The following is a 20,329-nucleotide window of genomic DNA, read 5'->3' as shown; positions in this document are numbered from 1 at the left end:
TTGGCAAGTCTTTAAATATTCTTAAATTAAATGGATATTTCTGCGGGAAATTGAAAATTTTACTTTTTTTTTTTTAATCATGTATACATATATACCATTCATCACAAATTTTAAACAAAAATATCATAATAGTATTTTATTTTTCTAAAATACTCCTATTGATATAATTTATGCAAAAAGAGAGAATACTATCTTTCTTTTTTTCTCAGCCTTCCAATGAGGGAGGGATGAAATTTGTTAAATTTATTTAGAGAATTAACATTTGTGGTAAAATTTCACAATAAAATCATTCATATTCAAGTCAGTATGTTATGTGTTTTCTTTATGAATAATTGAAAATCAAATAATGTATAATAGATTCATATTCATGAGTTTATGTGAAATCTAATTTTGTTATGATTTCATGTTAGATTGTTTAATGTTGTTATTTCATATTATTTTTATTGTTTAAAGTTGTTATAATATTGTATTAACGGTTATAAAATATAAAAATTCAAATTTGAAAAATTTTTAGATGAAAAATAAGTTGACGTTAATGCCAACCCCTTTGGCGGCAACACCCTTGAATTATTTTTTTTCTATTTTCTTTTATATAATGGCCCATACAAGTTTGATTGAAAAATGAATTAAAAAATGTTTGTATTAAATTGTAGACAAAGAAAAAATAAAATAAAATATTACAAATGACTTCATTTTTTTCTTTATTTTCTTCTACGCAGAGGGGACTCCACCCCATGAAAGAAAGCAAAAGACAAAATAAATCCAATGGGGAGTTGGCGACTGCATGGAAGAAACCAAAAAGTAAAATAAATCTGCCAACCCCTTAGCATTGCCGCCGAGGTTCGCGTTAACGCCAAGAGATTTGCTCGCCAACCTATTCTTTATTTAAAAATTTGTTGGATTTAAATTTTTGTATTTTATAATTATTAATATAATATTAAACAATATTATAATAACTTTAAATAATAAAAACAATATAAAATAATAACATTAAACAATATAATAACATAAAATCACAACAAAATTAAATTTCACATAAAGTTATAAAAATGAGTTCAGTAGATATTATTTGATTTTCAATTATTCATAAAGAAAACATATAATATACATGTTTTATTGTTCAATCATATGTTTTTTATGTTAAAGAATTTTTTTCATACTACAAAGATTTCTTTTTTATTGGAAGGCTGAGAAAAAAAAAAGATGATATTTTATCTTTTTACATTAATGAGAATATTTTTAAAAAATAAAATACTGTTGTGATATTTTTATTTAAGGTTTGAAATAAATGGTATATATGTATATACAGTAAAAAAAAAAGGGAAAAAAATTCAATTTCCCTATTTCTGCAGTCAACGCAAAGACTAGATTAACTTAAACAGTGATACCAGCTGGTTGGATTTCTTCATAACTATCAAGCCCTTGGTCAATATTCAACGTATAAAATATACAGAAAACTTATAAAAAGGGAACCGGGAAAAAAAAAAAAGCATTTTGCTACATTTATTAAGAAAAAATAGCTGATTAGATCATCTTTTTTCCAGTTCCTCTCAAAGATTACAACCTTCCATGGCTTCTTCTACCAAAGGTATTTCCAAGGACCACTCCAACAATTAGCCCACTTGCATACCCAATCAAAATTATTTCCCGATATATTTCAAATAGAGGCTGGTGCAAGTCTGAATCGTGTCCCTGTGAAGGTTGAAAAGATTCACATTGTTTTGACAAAGGTTTTCCGCATAATCCTGGGTTCCCATTGTACGAATCATTCTCAAATGTGGCAAATTGTTTCCCTTGTGGTATGGGGCCAGTGAGATGATTATTTGAAACATTGAAGATTTCAAGGAAAGTGATCTCTGCTAGTTCTGGAGGAATCTGTCCCGACAGTCTGTTATTAGAGAGGTCCAGAGATTCTAGAGCCACTAGTTTGCCCAGGGATGAAGGGATGGGACCTGAGAGATAATTATTTGAAAGACGGAGAAAATGAAGTCCCCTTAAGTTAGCAATAGATTCTGGAATCTCTCCTTGAAATCGGTTGCTTGAGAATATAATGGCTGTGAGCAAATTTGAGATCTTCCCATATACCAACTCAATGCCTTTGGTATTTATCTCTACCGAGTAAACATACGGAAATTGGAATAGCGCAATTCTCTCATCAAAACCTGTGAGCAATTCAATGTTGAATTCTTCCTGCATATATGCTAGCCCACTTGCATTTTCAACTCTCATGGCATTCCAAGATTGAAAGTATTTTGATGGGAGATTACCTGTAAATCTATTACCAGAGAGATTGATGATGCGCAACTTTGGAAAGGCAAAATTTGTTTCAGGATCTCTTATTACACCCCAAAGCCTATTGGCTTGTAAAATGAGAACCTTTAACTCTGGAAGTGTTCCCAACCAAGAGGGGAACACATCACTAATTTGGTTATTTCCAAGATCAAGAAATTCCAACATTCTACAATTAGCCAATGATCTTGGAATTCTCCTTTGCAGTTCATTATGGCTTAAATCAATCCACTTCAGATTTGTCCCACTCAATAATGTTGAAGGAATACTTCCACAAAACTTGTTACTTCGCAAATTCAACATTGAAAGGGTATAGTTGAGATTGTCCAAACATTGTGGAAGTCTGCCACTGAATTTATTATAAGACAAATCAAGAACTCCCAGTCGACTCAAATTGCATATGAGAGGTGGAATTTCGCTATTCAGGTTATTGTGGGAGACCAAATAGAGTGTGGTGGATGGTGGTGGAATTTGCAATGGGCCTTGGAATTTATTATACCTAAGGTCTATCCAGCTTAGACGAGTCCATGGGAGAAAATCAGGGTGATACTGAAACCCAGTCAAAAGATTGTGGGAAAGGTTCAAGCATAGCAAACTATGTACACTTTGGTTTAAGAACCATTCAGGTATTTGGCCAGCTATCTTGTTAGATGAAAGGTCTAGAATCTGCAATTTATCTAGGTTGTGTAAGATATTTGGGAACTCCTTGAGGTTGCATGAAGCCAATCCTAAAAACCACAATTGCTTAACTTCAAGATGGATGTTGGTTTTGGTAATCAGGGATAAAGAATTTGATGAGAGAACTAAAACTTCTAAAAAATTGAGTTTATAGAGAAACATGTGTAAATCCACAATGCCACTCAGGTTATTCCACTGAAGGTCAAGGACTTGGAGATTCTCGAGTTCAGAGATAGAGGCAGGGATCGGACCTTCCAATTGATTCAATGATAGTCCAAGTCCTGTTAATTTGGTCAAGTTTCTAGTATGAGAAGGGATACAACCAGTTAATTGATTAGACTGCAGAAATAGGTCTGATAATTTGTTATGGTTCATGAGCCAATTTGGGATCGGACCAGTTAATTGGTTGTAACCCATATGTAAAAACTGAAGTTGAGTTAGGTTCATAAGCCAAGATGGAATCTCGCCCACTAGGTTGATTTTTGAAATGCCTAAATAAGTCAGTCTAATATGCCTACTGATCCAAGACAATGAAAGAGCATTTTGCATTGAAAAATTGTTATTAGATACGCTGAGTTCTTCTAAAGAAGTAAGATTTCCTAATAAAGGAGGTAACTTGCCCGAAAATTTATTTTGAGACAAGTAAAGAAAACTGATCTTTGCAAGATTACCAAGTGAAGACGGAATTGTTCCCAAAAAATTGCAATCATGAATATCCAAGAGAGATAAAGATTTAAGTTTCCCTATTGAATTTGGAATCTCACCTGTGAAGCTCGTGCCCCCAAGTCTCAAATCTTGAAGCGGACTACTTGCATCAAATTCTGGCAAATATCCAATTAAATCGGGATTGTATCGCACGCTGAGAAACTGAAGATTGGGTAATTGAAATATCTTTGTGGGAAATTCACCTTGCAATCTGCACTCTCGGAGGGATAATTCAGTCAAGGAAGATTGATTCGTTAGGATATATGGTATGGAAGAAGATATGTTGACCTGACTAAGATACAAAGTCTTTAGGTTGGTTAACTTCTCGATTAGGCTTTTTAGACTTGGCTTTTGGAGTTCCATATGGGTATTTTGCCATAGAAATAGATCCTCCAACTTGGAGAGCTCTAGAATCTCTGAGGGTATTTGACCAGAAAAGTTAGTAGCAGTGAGGTCTAGATGTGATAGCTTGGAGAAGTTGATGATTCCAGAAGGAATTTTTGAGCCATTGAAGTCGTTATCAGCAAGGCTAAACCATTCAAGATTGACAAGGCAAAAAAGACAACTGCTGGAGTTTATAGAACCATAGAGGTAACTACTAGTGAGGTTAAGCCCAATCACATCACCAGTAACCTCATGGCACTTGACCCCATCCCAGGAGCAGCAGTCACCATTTTCTCCTTCTAGCTTCCACGAGTTTACCTTGGGATAAGCAGAAGGGTCAACAGAAGCTTGCTCATTGATAACAAGGCTTTCCTTGAACTGCCACAAGGCAAAACACTCATTATCATGGCAAAGAGATTGCACAAGGGAATTAAGATGAAACAACAACAACCAAAATGAGAAGATGCGTGAAGATAACCCCATAACTTAATGAGATAAAGGTAGGAGATGGTGTTTTGGTGTGGAAGCATGGTAGGAGAATTGAGATGCATTTATAGGAAGCCTGAAATGATTGTAAATGACATCATAAGATGGCAATGGATCAGCCTCACCTCAAAAAAATCAATGGAGCCCCACCTCATGACTATTCAACTAGAACTTACCAGGAAAACGTGTACTTCATGTCCAGTAGCTTAGAAGATGGGGCAAAACACTTGTGAAAGCAATTGACTAAATGCCAATTTATGCTTAGAGAAACTTATAATTAGATGCGAAAAACATAGCATTTGATCATTACTAGGTGTTCATCAAGTGAAGAGTTGCAAATTTCTCTTCAATCTTCGTTCAATATTTAAGCCTTGTACTATAAAAATATAAATTAATCTATTACCATATTCTTTTATCTCTTTATAACTTCATTATTTTTTCTTTTTTTCCTTCTATTTTGTATTGAGGAAATAGGGTTAATTAAATATCAAAGAGTTGATAAGTCTAAATCTAACTGAGTGTAAAATACGTTTAAACAAGTGAATTGCACCACACCTTCTTTCTGGACATGCACATGATGGTGGCCTTGATGTTGAGTTATTCATTTTCATGCATGAATCAAGTTAGCAGCATGATGCCAGCGGATACTAGGTCCATTGATGTAGAACCCCGTGAATTTCTTGTCCCTGAATATAAGTGAATGAGTTGGATTGACGGTAAATGCATGCTTGGTTTTGGAAAATGCTGCTTGAAGACAAAGATGGAGCTGAATGAATGAAAGGTTGGAGTAAAACGCATCATCTATTTCCTGGGAATTTGGCTAGCTTCATTCATAATATAGCTAAAGACGTCAAGCTCCCCTTGAATGTGAGCGGCAAAACGTAACAAACACGAGCAGTGGACTTTTGTCCTCCTTAATAAATAATGAAAAGCACAACAATGTCAATTTTTCCCCTTTGCCCTTAACGACAATTTTTTTTTTTTCCAAACTTTAACATCCATATTTTCTTATCTTTGATCTAATTGTTAGTCAAATTTAACTGCAAAAAGATACTCAGAACATTTTCTTTATCTATTTTTAAATCTTAGTTATAATTATATTATATATTATTTTTCTTTTTTTTTTTTTCAATTTCTTCGATTTATCACTGCACTTCCCCCTCCGTTTTCCCACCAAACACAAACTTTCTTGCACCATCACTAGCAATGTACTGCGCTCCAGCTAGATCAAATAAACAACCTAGACAGACTATTCCATAAAACAAATATTCTAGTCAGTCTGTCTATCTTCAACAAAGAATTAACATCCATTTTGTAATTTTAAGTTGCCAGAGTATATTCTAAGTTTATTGTTTGCTATGTTAAAGTATATTTTAAATATATGGTTTAATAGGTTAGCACATATCCCATATATTTGGGCATTTAGTTTCTTGTTATATATGATTGTACATCATTATATTAATTTATGTTTCTTTTTATATTATTTAGGACTTATTGAGATTTAGGACTTGTTGAGATCTAGAAATAGTATAACAACAAGAGCTTGGATAGTAGAATGTAGAAGGGAGTATTGCAACAGTAAAGCTACTGAAGGAGCAAGGGATTTTCAGACAGAACTACACCTTAATATCAGTACACCAACATGCCAAGAACAATCTCAGATTAGTTGCTCAAGCCTAGAAAATTTTGTTTACATCTTTTATTTTGGTTTCAATTTAGTAAATTAAACAATCTTCTAATTAATATCATATTTGATTCATTATCCAATGTAGTATCTCTATTAAACCAACATTTAAAGGAATGTGGTGAAAGATTTTGCTCTCTATTTTGGGTAAATGCATTGTAAATACGACGAAAAGGATGTTGTGTCATCATTATACACTAGCTATTAGAAGGCTAAATTTTTTGTCAAATTAAAATTGAGACGTAATTCATCATATTTTGTTCTAATTTCATATGTAAACTAAATTTCAGTATCACGCTAAAGGTTAATGATATTAGATTCATTTTAATGCAGTGTTTACTTTCACTTTGCTTTCTGGAAATAATATTAGTCTGTATAAGTCAGGAATATGATGAGCGTATAATGGGATTTAAGCGGGAGGGAGGAGGTAATTATAATGATTAATTTCTGAAACCAACGGATCTAATTATGTCTACTAAAACATCAAGGGTCTCTATAAATTAACCCATTGCTAATACTTTTTATACAAACCAATGAAGGATTATGCGCCTTTCAGCTGTGTAAAAGCATGGTCAAGAGTGGTGTTGTCATCCAAGCAAACATACTTTTGGTAAGAATGACGATTTTGATGCAGCAGTTGAAGTCTAGTAGTATATGCTTGAAATTCAGTTATTTTGTCTGAGCTTCGTAGTGGACTTTGTCAATATGGCAAAGATGATTTAGCTATGAAGCTATTGAACCAGATGGAAATTGGATGCCTTTTGCCAGACAAAAGGCATCCAATTTCCATAAAACTAGTGAGAAAGGTACTTCATGTCCAATTGTCCATAGTTGAATGAACCATTCCTTGCAAGACGTCAATGCCTTTTCCCATATCACTGTTCCTCCGTGGTCTGTGAATTTTAGCCAGAATCAGCCCTAGAAATTATGTCAATTGTCAGTTATAAGATATTTTTTCCTGAGGCTGATGGTGAAAATTAAATTTAACCCCAAACTTCACTAGTTAACATGCAAAAATCTCTCCCAAATTGTGATTCCATTTCAACCATCTTCAATTATAATATCATTCACGTATAATTGAACAATATAATAACCAATTCCATCAAAATCAACAAGAAACCCAAAAACCCATAAAATTCTCTTAAATTTACAACAAATGATCCTAAATATTAGACAACAGCTCCAAGATGATTTGTTCCGAACACATAAAAATTCTAAGCCAATCAACCCAACTGTCATCTACCATTTTATAAAGTTTGATTTTTCGAAGGTTTGAGTCTTAATATTGCACAATTTAATTGATTTAATTTATGGGTTTGTTAAAAGCTTCACAATGAAGACATTTCATTATTTAATTTAGATAAATAGATAGCTACAACGCAATGGTATAATCCTAGAGTTGAAGATTATTTCTGTATCCACCATTAAAAATGACAACTTAAATTAATTTCCCTAAATTTAAAAAATTCAGGATTAAAACAATAATTATTATTATAAATAAACCAAAAAAAAAAAAGAAAGATGCCAGCTACCAACCCTCTGTGTGTGTGTTTTTTTATTAAATTCTTTCAATAATATTTTATTATATTTAATCTTTTTAAAAATATTTTCTTTTGAATATTTGTTAGTAAGCGTTTATGTTTTTCTACCTTTTTCCGTTAAATTTACTGGAAACAAACATATATTTGCCTTATAGTTGTGGAAAATCTCCTCTTTTCTAATTCCTTAAACAAAAAGACAAAAAAAGTGTCTAAACATTTCCTCTTAGGTGATGTTTAGTTGATGGTAAAAACAGATTAGTGAGTCTGGATAATTAATCCTTTTTTAGTTATATTTTTTTATTATTTTATTTTTACTTATTAATTTTTTAAAATAAAATATTTTCATTTTCAGTTAATATAATAAATAACATAAAATAAATTTATAATAATTATACCTAAAGATATTTAAATAAAAAAATATTTTAGTATTATTTTATTATATCCAATTAAATATAATAATTATTTATGCTTAATAATTTATAAAAGATTTTATAAATCAAACACGCGTTTATAGTTGTTAATATTTTTTCCTTATTAACGGTAACCTAAAAGAAACTTAGGAAGGTTAAATATCAAAGAGTTGAATATTCAAAGTCTTATTGAGTGTAAGATACGTTGAAACAAGTGAATTGCACCACACATTCTTTCTAGTATGTGTATGATGGTGGCCTTGATGTTTAAGTTATTACAAATCTCATTTTCATGCATGAGTTAAGTAATTATCAAAAAGATGAAGATTCAAAGTCTTATTGAGTGTCAGATATGGTGAAACAAGTGAATTGCACCACACCTCCTTTCTGGTATGTGCATGATGGTGGCCTTGATGTTTGAGTTATTACAAATCTCATTTTCATGCATGAGTCAAGTCATCATAAAAAAGATAAAAATTCAAAGTCTTATAGAGTGTAAGATACGTTGAAACAAGTGAATTGCACCACACCTCCTTTCTGGTGTGTGCATGATGGTGGCTTTGATGTTTGAGTTATTACAAATCTCACTTTCATGCATGAGTCAAGTCATCTTTGACTATTCAGTATGATGCCAACTAATACTACATCAATTGATGAAAAAGATAGATTACTAAGTTTTGATAATCCATCTTTTTTTATTTAGATTTTTTTTTTATTTTGTTCTTATTTATTAGTTTTTTAAAATAAAAATATCTTGATTTTCAATTAATATAATAAATATCATAAAAATTATAATAATTATATTTAAGAATATTTAAATGAAAAAATATTTTAGTATTCTTTTATTATATCTAATCAAATATAATAATTATTTATACTTAATAATATATAAAAGATTATTCAAATCAAACAAACATTTATAATTATGAAGTGTAAGATACGTTGAGACAAGTGAATTGCACTTTACCTTCTTTCTGGTATGTGCATAATGGTGGCCTTGATGTCTCCCCTTTTCATTCATTGCTATTAAACGTTATTAATCTTCTTTTGCTTTTGATTGTGAGTGGCAAGACGTAACAAACACGGGCAGTAGACTTTTGTCCTCCTTACTAAATAATAAAAAGCACAACGTCGTTTATGTCTCCCCTTTGCCTTTAACACAAATTTTTTTTCCAACTTTAAAATCGATTTTTTCTGATCTTTCATCTAATTTTTTAGTCAAAAAAGATATTGCTTTTTTTTAATCTAATTTTAATTCTTAATTATAATTATATTTGTGTATTATTTTTCGTTGTTTAATGTGTTCCTTTTAGAATAAGGAAACTTCTAATTCAACTTGATTGAATCATATATAGCTAGACCTCACAGCTGTTTGACAAACTCTGACATGGAGATTTTTGTGCATTCATCTGCCTTTTTTCCAACACTGTAACTGCTAATGTAAAAGTAAAACACAATAGATATATATTGAAAACTCTAACTCAGATGGAGTCATTAACACTTTGATTTACATTGCTGCCCACTCTGTTAACTGATGAATTATGGATCAAAATGGAACCAATTCTTTTGTTTCCTCGTTTCATTGGAGATTCGCCGGGAGTTTCGGGTTTAATACTGATATTTTAGCAACAAATCCAATAAATCTAGGTGCAGTGCTTGGTGTATTGATCTTTTTTGGAAAGAGAATTATTTTCCAGTTGCATTTCAAAGACTTTACATGATACATAAGAACAATCACTTTAGAGGATTTAATGAGTCCTAAGAGCAGATTCTTTTGTAGTCGTTTGATTTATTAATGGTAAGAAAAGAAAGATAATAGTGAATAGAAAGTTATGAACGGTTTAGATCGTGTAGCAATGGCCAATCTCTAGTAGAAGAGAAGGTTCTGGTGGAACAATTATTTATTTCAGGGCACCTCTCCTCTTTAAAGAAAAAAAAAAAAGAGGAGGTGTGGGGGGAAATGGCAAGAAGATATTGGAATATTAATTAGTTCTTTACTGTGTCGTGTTATTTATCAATTATTGGTCTATTGGTCATTGAGATTCCTAGCCAATATGGATTTATATTTAGGGATAGATATTGTCTCTCTTTTTCCCCTTTCAAATAAATTAAATTGAAATTATTGAAGTTTTTCTATTTGGAATCATCTTAGGTCTAATTCCTATTACTTTGATTGGATTATTTGTAACCACATATTTACAATACAGATGTGGTGATCTTGAATTTGATTGGATAGTCAAACGGAAAACTGAATTATTATTTATAGAAGGAGCAAAAAATATTTTGTATACAGAGAGTGGGATAAATGTAATTGGGTAAATATTTATATTAAACATGCATATACAACAATCTTAACCATTCAAGATGAGATATTAATGATTTCTGAAAAACTGAACATAATATAATGTGCTATTCTTAAGTAACACCACTAGATTAATTAATAAAATGATAAGTGATTTTTCATTTCTATAATATTGTTACATTTGTTAGGATTCCTACTTTCTATAGATAGCATATGTTTCTTATACAAACCATTGGTTAGTTCATATAAATCAAAGTTTTCCTCTAAGCAAATTTGAGATGTTTTGATATCTTATTTCCAGGCCTTTGTTAGTCATTGTTAGTAAGTATAGCTGTTGATGAATCTTGTATTGACAACTTTCATGGCTTTCCAATAGTAGAGGTATGTTGAAATAAGCTCACCAGTAAAGCCAGTTTAAAAGAGGTCAGTTGAAAAATTGTTTCAGATGCTTTCATTCTGGAAGAGTCGCTGCCAAGAGGAAAAATATCAGTTTTTGAGCTATCTCCAATATTGACTTAAATTTTGTAAAATTGGTCAACTTGGAATCTTTCCTACCAATAGATCTTGTCAGAAAGGTAAAGGATGTCATCCAACGCATACTTGAACAAATATAATTGGGCGAAAGGTCAAGGTGCTAAAATTCATCAGGCAAAAAAATGGAAATCCTCTTAGATTGTGTGATTGTACCACTAGAGAAGCAAAATTCTAAACATATTGTTTTTTGTGGCCACTGATAACTTAGTAGATGAGTAATATAACACTTAAGATTTATTCAGCTTTAGCAAAACTGTTTCCAGCTCCACTGCCGTTTAAATTATTTCATCAACTAAAAGATACTGAAAAATTTTGAGTAATTAAACCTTGCATATGATTGGATAAAAGATCCAGTAATTGTCTTAAACTCCATGGGTTAAAGTGGGGTTGCACCCGTTAATTGATTTATTCATGTGTAAATTGGTAAGCTTTGTTAAACCATTTGAAGATCCACAAAATCTCACTAATCATATTGACGTGGAAGAGGTCCAAACACATGAGTTTGGTGTAGGTAGAGATCCGAGAGAATAAAAAATATTACAATGTTATGTGGATCTTCCTTGTTTCCTACAATGTAACTGCTAATGTAAAACTGCCTCCAAGGGGTAGTTTGCGTTGTAAAAAATGAGATTCTATATATAAGAGAATATATGTTCAAATATTTTCAAATGACATTTTCAAATCAAATTCTTGACTTACTTAATCAGTAAACACTATTGAAGATAAGAAATTAATGATTTCTGGAGAATTGAATATAATATGAAGTAGTTTTCTGAAGTAACATTACTAGATTAATTAATATGATGGTAAGTGATTTTTCATTTCTATAATTCATGTGGTACTGTTACATCTTTAAAGTTGGGATTCCTATTTTCTATACATAGCATAATGTTCTCATATGAACCATTGGTTTGTTCACATAAAACACTAAGATTGTTTCCAAATGCGAATATTTTCCCCTTTTTAGGTCCTTGCCCAACCTATCTAGACTTGGATCATCAGTAACTCTTTAGATTAAAAACTACCTGCAATGCATTCACTTGGTATGTCATCTGTTTCTCTTTATTCTTTTCAGTTGCCTCTGAAAAATCATCGAAAATCATCTATGGTTTCTTGGAGTAAATTATGGTCACACACCCGCATGTCCTTTCAAAATTATTTCCCAATCAAAAGCATATGGAAAGCTGGAGCCTTGATCTTCTTCCTGCCGGACTTCCGCTTCAGAGTTACTCTTTCTTGATACATATTTTCCACACAATTCTGAGTATCCATCAAACGAGCCTTTTCGAAATGTATCAAATTCTGTTCCTTGTGGTATGGGTACTGAAATAAAATTAAGGGTGACATTACCTTCAAGCCCTTTGAGATTTGTAATGGATATAGGAATCTCTCATGTGAAATCTGTATTTGAGAGAAGAATGCCTATAAGAAAATTTGAGATCTTTTGATAACTAGCTTATTTCCGGGCCTTTGTTAGTCATTGTTAGTAAATTTATCTGATGATAGATCTTGTATTGACGACTCTCATGGCTTACCAATACTGAAAGCATTTTGACATAAGCTCACCAGTAAAGCCACTTTTAAAGAGGTAAATTAAAAATTTGTTTCAGATGCCTTCATTCTGAGTTCGCTGCCAAGAGGGAAAAATATCAGTTTTTGAGCTATCTCCAATATTAAGGAACTCTAATTTTGTAAAATTGGTCGACTTGGGATCTTTCCTACTGATAGATGTTGTTAGAAAGGTAAAGGATGTGTTCCAATGCATACTTGAACAAATATATTATTGGAGGAAAGGACAAGGTGGTAGAATTCATCAGGCATTAAAAAAAAAAAAGGAAATTCTCTAGGACTGTTTGATTCTAACTTAAGAGAAGCAAAATTCTAAACATGTTGTTTTTTGTGGCCACTGATAACTTTTTAGATGAGTAATATAACACTTACAATTTATTTAGCATAACTGTTTCCATTTTCACTCTGCCGGTCAAAATATTTTAATAAAGTAAAAGACATTGAAAACTATTTTAGTAGTGAACCTTGCAAATGATTTGATAAAAGATTAAACTTCATGGGTTAAAGTGGGATTACACCACTTAATTAATTTATCAATAAAATTATCTGTATATGTTTTTTATATACAATTTAAATATATAAATTATATGTTATCATGTAATTAGATAATTTTAAACTAAAAATAAAATAACACTCAATTGCATGATAATACATTATTTATATATCTATATTATCTATAAATATATATATATATATATATATATATACACACACACACACACATAATATTGCTCTTAATTTATTTATGTGCAAACCGGTGAGCTTTGTTAGGCTATTTAGAGATGGACAAAATCTCAACAACCATATTGAGTTATTGACTTGGGACAGGACCAAAAAAAGTGAGTTTGGTGTGCTAAGAGAAAGGAGATAGTAAAAAAAAAAAGTATAATGTTATGTGTGTCTAGTTTTGAACACTTAAATAGGTATCTAAAATTCCATATAATGTGTCCATATTTGATTAAATATTATTTTATTTTTAATTTAAAATTATTTAATTATATAATAATATCTTATTTGATTATCTAATTACATACTTAAAAATACACATACATTGTTTTATTATAAAAAATAATTTGTAGATTGCCAAGTCGTAGCGAAGAAATGAGTAAAAACTGGAGCTCGGTATGATCACCCAGGCCAGCGAAAATGGAAATAGACAAAAAGAAATGGCAGTTATAGATGCCCGCTTGTTTATAAGGATCGAAGAACATCCATTGACTTTGGCAACTCCCTTAAAATTCTTAAATCAATGGGATATTTTTACAGTTGACACAAATAATAGATCAATTTAAACAGTGATACTAGCTAGTTGCATTTCTTCATAACTATCAACCCCTTGGTCAATGTTCAACACATAAAATATAAAGAAAACTCATAAAAAGGGAAGGAAAAAAAAACATCTTGGCTACATTTATTAAGAAAACAAAGCTGATTACATTATCTTTATTCTATTTCCACTCAAAGATTACATCCTTTCATGTCTTCATTTAGCAAAGGTATTTCCAAGGACCACTCCAACAATTAGCCCACTCGCATACCCAATCAAAATTATTTCCAGATATATTTCAAACAGAGACTGATGCGAGTCTGAGTCTTGTTTCTGTGAAGATTGAAAAGATTCACATTGTTTTGATAAAGGCTTTCCGCATAATCCTGGGTTCCCATTATACGAATCATTCTCAAACGTGGCAAATTGTTTCCCTTGTGGTATGGGGCCGATAAGATGATTATTTGAAACATTGAAGAATGCAAGGAAAGTGATCTGTGCTAGTTCCGGAGGAATCTGTCCCAAGAGTCTGTTATTAGAGAGGTCTAGAGATTCTAGAGCCACTAATTTGCCCATGGATGAGGGGATGGGACCTGAGAGAGAATTATTTGAAAGACGGAGAAAATGAAGCCCCCGTAAGTCAGCAATAGATTCTGGAATCTCTCCTTCAAATCGGTTGTTTGAGAAAATAATGGCTGTGAGCATATTTGAGATCTTCTCATATATCAGCTCAAAGCCTTTGGTATTTATCTCTACCGAGTTAGCATACAGAGAATAGAATAGACGAATTCCCTCACCAATACCAGCTGAAACGTCGATTATTTCTTCCTCCATATATGTTAGCCCACTTGCATTTTCAACTTTCATGGCATTCCAAGATTGAAAGTATTTTGATGGGAGATTACCTGTAAATCTATTACCAGAAAGATCGATGATGCGCAACTTTGGAGAGGCAAAATTTGTTTTAGGATCTTTTATTACACCCCAAAACCGATTGGCTTGCAAAATGAGAACCTTTAACTCTGGAAGTGTTCCCAACCAAGAGGGGAAAACATCACTAATTTGGTTATTTCCAAGATCAAGAAATTCCAGCTTTCTACAATTAGCTAATGATCTAGGAATTCTCCCTTGTAGTTCATTATGGCTTAAATCAATCCACTTCAGATGTGTGCCACTCACAAATATTGAAGGAATACTTCCACAAAACTTGTTATTTCGCAAATTCAACGCTAAAAGGCTATAGCTGAGATTGCCCATACATTGTGGAAGCCTGCCACTGAAGTTATTATTAGACAAATCAAGACCTTCCAGTTGACTCAAATTGCACATGAGAGGTGGAATTTCGCCAACCAGATTATTGTGTGAAACCAGATAGACTCGGGTTGATGGTGGTGGAACTTGCAATGGTCTTTGGAATTTATTATACCCAAGGTCTAAAATGTCTAGACGAGTCCATGGGAGAAACTCGAAATGATTCCGAAAGCCAGTCAAAAGATTGTGGGAAAGGTTCAAGTATAGCAAACTATGTACACTTCGGTTCAAGAACCATTGAGGTATTTGGCTAGCTATCTTGTTAGATGAAAGGTCTAGAATCTCCAATTGATCTAGGTTGTGTAGGAAATTCGGGAACTCGTTGAGGTTGCATGAAGCCAATCCTAAAAACCACAGTTGTTGAACTTCAGGATGGAAGTTGGTTTTGGTAATCAGGGATAAAGAATTTGACGAGAGAGCTAATAGTTCTAAAAATTTGAGTTTATGGAGAAACATGTGTAAATCCACGGTGCCACTCAGGTTATTCCACTTAAGGTCAAGGAATTCGAGATTCTCAAGTTCAATGATGGACGCAGGAATCGAACCTTCCAATTGATTCGATGATAGTCCAAGTCTTTTCATTTTGGTCAGGTTTCTAATATGAGAAGGGACATGACCAGTTAATTGATTAGATTGCAGAAACAGATCTAATAATTGGTTGTGGTTCATGAGCCAATCTGGGATCGGACCAGTTAATTGGTTGTTCCCCATATATAAAAAATGAAGTTGGGTTAGGTTCATGAGCCAAGATGGAATATCCCCCACTAGATTGATTTTTGAAATGCCTAAATAAGTTAATTTGCTAAGCTTACTGATCCAAGACAGTGAAAGAGAATTCTGCGTTGAAAAATTGTTATCGGATACGCTGAGTTTTTCTAAAGAAGTAAGATTTCTCAATACAGGAGGCAACTCACACGAAAATTTATTTCGAGACAAGTAAAGAAAAGTGATCTTGGTAAGATTACTGAATGAAGAGGGAATTGTTCCTGAAAATTCGCAATTATGAATATCCAAGTGAGATAAGGATCTAAGATTCCCTATTGAATTTGGAATCTCACCAGTGAAGCTCGTGTACCCAAGTCTCAATTGTTGAAGCGGACTGCTTGAATCAAATTCTGGCAAATATCCAGTTAGATCTGGATTGTACCAAACACAAAGATACTGAAGATTGGGTAACTGAAAGATCTTCGCAGGAAAGTCACCTTGCAATTCGCACTCTTTGTTAGTGACTTGAGGTTACTTGTGTCTTTTAATATAATCCAAGTCAGCATAATTATTTTGTTAGTTTATGTTTTGTTTAAAAATGGATGATGATCCATATTTTATGGAACTTTTTCTGATACAAGTATGGTTTGCCTTACTTCTTGGCATGTGAACTTGTACCTTGATGTATAAATGACTTTATTTTGGAAATGAAAACAGGCTCTCTGTTATTTCCTGGAAAATAACTTGCAAGTCTGCTTTACATCCTTTTTTCTTCTTCCGAAAATGTTAAATCTTTTCGTCCAGTCATTTGTTTCCAGATTCTGCAGGTTCTCCAACATGGTATCAGAGCTTATATGATCTTAGAGGAGTTGTGTCATTTCAAATCAAAAAAAACTCATCAGCAAAAATAAACAAGGCTTTCTTCAGTCAAGTAAATGGCTTCTTCCTCATCTTCCTTATCACCTCCTGTTTATAATGGTGAAAATTATCACATTTGGGCAGTTAAAATGAAAGCTTACTTAAGGGGTGTAGGTCTCTGGCAGTATGTAGAGGAGGAGAAAACACCACCTCCATTAGGGCCCAATCCTACTTTGAATCAAATAAGGATACATGAAGAAGAAGTTACTAAAGGTCCAAGAGCCCTATCCATCATCCATCAAGGAGTAACTGATGTTGTTTTCAGCAAGATTGTAGCTTGTGAGACTGCTAAAGAAGCTTGGGACAGACTTAAAGAAGATTCCCAGGGCAATGAAAGATCAAGGCAAATGTTTACTCTAAACTTAAGGAGAGAATTTGAAGTCTTAAAGATGAAGGAAGCAGAAACCATTACTGAATACACTGACCGAATCATGAAGGTAGTGAATCAGATTAGACTGATGGGTGAGAAATTATCAGACATGAGGATAGTAGAGAAAATCCTTGTGAGCATTCCTGAAAGGTATGAGGCAAAGATATCCTCATTAGAGGATTCAAAAGACTTTTCAGAATTGACTCTTTCAGAAGTAGTAAATGCTTTAAAAGCTCAAGATCAAAGGAGAGCATTGAGGCATGAAGATGCAACTGAAGGAGCTTTTAATGTGAAGCTTAATGAGAAGAAACCTGGCAGTAGCTTAGGCAAGAAAAATTATGTGGAAACAAGGAAGTGAAGGACAGAGAAATAGTGAGAAGAAGTGGAGATATCCTCCATGTCCATACTGCAAAAAGAAAGGCCATTCACAAAATCTTTGTTGGTTCAGACCCAATGTGAGGTGTAGAATCTGTAACCAGTTAGGCCATGTAGATAAAGTATGCAAGAACAAAGGAGGAAATCCAACTCACCAAGTTCAGCAAGCTCAGCATGCTCAACAAGCTGAGAAACAAGAAGAACCAAGTGAAAATTTATTTGTTGCTACTTGTCTTGCAACTGACAGAATGCATACCACTTGGTTGATAGATAGTGGTTGCTCCAATCACATGACATATGAAGCTGAACTTCTCAGAAACATGGATGAAACTTACCTCTCCAAGGTGAAAATTGGCAATGGTGAACTTTTGGATGTCAAGGGAAAAGGAGTTGTATGCATAGAAACCCCATCAGGTACTAAAGTCATTAAAGATGTTCTTTTAGTTCCTGAAATTAATCATAATTTGTTAAGTGTGGGACAAATGTTGGAAAATGGCTATACTTTGCATTTTGAAAACAAGTCTTGCATTATTTTTGATCTATTAGGCTGTGAATTAATTACTGTTGACATGAAAGACAAGAATTTTGCCATAGATTGGAAACAAACTTGTGTCAATGCATATCAACATGTTGAACTAAGTTCCAATTTGTGGCATAAAAGGCTTGGTCACTTTAATTATTCAACAATGAAGCAAATGCATTCTAAGAGTTTAGTGATGAATTTGCCTGCTATAAGTGATCATGATACAGTGTGCAAGGTGTGCCAACTAGGAAAACAGACCAAACTTTCATTTCCTATCAGCAAATCAAGAGCAAGTGATAAACTTCAGCTGGTTCATACTGATTTGTGTGGCCCCATGAGTGTCTCATCCTTGAATGGAAGCAGATTCTTCTTGCTTTTTATAGATGACTACTCTAGACTTTGCTGGATTTACTTCCTCAAGCAAAAGTCAGAAGTGTTAGACATATTCAAAAAATTTAAAGCTGAAACAGAGAAGCAATCAGGCTGTAAGCTTAAAGTGATCAGATCAGATAATGGATCTGAATACACTTCAAAGGAGTTTGCTGCATTCTGTAATGCTGAAGGGATTATACACCAACTGACCACACCATATACTCCACAGCAAAATGGAGTTAGTGAAAGGAAAAATAGGTCTATAATGGAGATGTCCAGATGTTTAATGTTTGAAAAAAATTTGCCCAAAGTTTTCTGGGCTGAGGCAGCCAATACAGCAGTATATTTGCTTAATTTGCTGCCTACCAAAGCCTTGAGTTATGGGACTCCTTATGAAGCTTGGCATGGCTTTAAGCCTTCAGTAGATCATTTGAAAGTGTTTGGGAGTTTGTGTTATGTCTATGTGCCTAATGAGAGAAGAACCAAGTTGGATGAGAGGTCAGAATGTGGAATATTTGTAGGCTACAGCAGTGTATCAAAAGGGTACAGAATTTATAACCCCAAGACCAAGAAGATAATTATTAGTAGAAATGTCAAGGTTGATGAACAAAGAAGCTGGAATTGGGAGGAGAAAAAAGAAGGCAACCTTGGTTCAAATCTTGATCACAGAATCAATGTTTTGCCAGAAAATTACTCTCATTCCAGTGATGAAGAGGCTGTCCCTGCAACTAAAATTAGATCACTTGAAGACATCTATAATAGGTGTAATGTTGCTCATGTTGAACCAAAGTCCTATGAGGAAGCTACAAATTATGAAGGGTGGAACAAAGCCATGGAGAATGAAGTTGATATGATTAATAAAAATTCTACATGGAGCTTGGTTGAAAGACCTGAAGATCAAAAGATTATAGGTGTCAAGTGGATTTATAGAACCAAATTCAATCCTGATGGTTCTGTAAATAAACTCAAAGCTAGATTAGTAGTTAAAGGTTACTTGCAGCAACATGGGATAGACTTTACAGATACATTTGCTCCAGTAGCTAGATATGACACAATCAGATTTTTATTTGCTTTGGCTGCAAAATCAAGCTGGAAAGTGTACCATCTTGACATCAAGTCTGCTTTTTTAAATGGCATACTAGAAGAAGACATTTATGTAGAACAACCTGAAGGCTTCAAGGTTCCAGGAGAAGAAGAGAAAGTGTATAAACTTCATAAGGCTCTCTATGGCTTAAAACAGGCACCAAAGGCATGGTACAGCAGGATTCACTCTTACTTGCTGAATCAAAACTTCTCTTGCAACCAAAATGAGTGCACCCTTTATGTAAAAAAGGGTAAAAATGATTCAACTCTTGTTGTTTCCTTGTATGTTGATGACCTTTTGGTGACAGGAGGAGATGCAAAGTCTATTGCTGAATTTAAACAAAATATGCAAAAAGAGTTTGATATGTCAGATTTGGGGGAAATGAAATATTTTCTTGGTTTGGAAATAGATCAAACTTCCAGTGGCATATTCATCTCTCAAAAGAAATATGCTATGGATTTACTGAAAAAGTTTCAAATGGAAAATTGCAAATCAGTATCTACTCCTTTGGTTATGAACTGCAAGCTTAGGAGGAATGATGTTGAAGAAAAAGTAGAAGCTTTTCAATACAGAAGCCTTATTGGTAGTCTGTTGTATTTATCTTCAAGTAGACCTGACATCATGTTTCCAACTTCTCTGCTGTCCAGGTTCATGCAATCACCAAGCAAAAATCATTTGTGTGCTGCTAAAAGAATACTCAGGTACATAAAAGGAACTATGGAGTATGGGTTATGGTTTTCAAAACAAAATAGTGGCAAATTAATTGGTTACTCAGATAGTGATTGGGCAGGCAGCTTAGATGATTTTAAAAGCACATCAGGG

General features: G+C 33.1%; 2 protein-coding genes across 2 annotated transcripts; both read right to left on the bottom strand.

Annotated features, from left to right (window-relative positions):
* Positions 1-1,557: 1,557 nt before the first annotated feature.
* On the bottom strand, positions 1,558-4,539 carry LOC123223451 (receptor-like protein 6). Its single transcript, XM_044646615.1, has one exon. It carries the CDS (start codon positions 4,537-4,539, stop codon positions 1,558-1,560), a length of 2,982 nt encoding a protein of 993 aa, XP_044502550.1.
* Positions 4,540-14,065: 9,526 nt separating this feature from the next.
* Positions 14,066-15,742, bottom strand: LOC123223450 (receptor like protein 27-like). Its single transcript, XM_044646614.1, has one exon. The coding sequence runs from the start codon at positions 15,740-15,742 to the stop codon at positions 14,066-14,068; it is 1,677 nt and encodes a 558-aa protein (XP_044502549.1).
* Positions 15,743-20,329: the final 4,587 nt, after the last annotated feature.

This window comes from Mangifera indica, chromosome 8 (genome assembly GCF_011075055.1).
Source record: "Mangifera indica cultivar Alphonso chromosome 8, CATAS_Mindica_2.1, whole genome shotgun sequence".
Taxonomy (NCBI): Eukaryota; Viridiplantae; Streptophyta; class Magnoliopsida; order Sapindales; family Anacardiaceae; genus Mangifera; species Mangifera indica.
The sequence above is the reverse complement of the archived record's forward strand: the minus strand, read 5'-3'. Positions and strand labels throughout refer to the sequence as shown.

Coding starts and splice junctions, on each gene's coding strand:
- LOC123223450 (XM_044646614.1), bottom strand. CDS start 15,742: ATGAAAAGACTTGGACTATCATCGAATCAATTGGAAGGTTCGATTCCT.
- LOC123223451 (XM_044646615.1), bottom strand. CDS start 4,539: ATGGGGTTATCTTCACGCATCTTCTCATTTTGGTTGTTGTTGTTTCAT.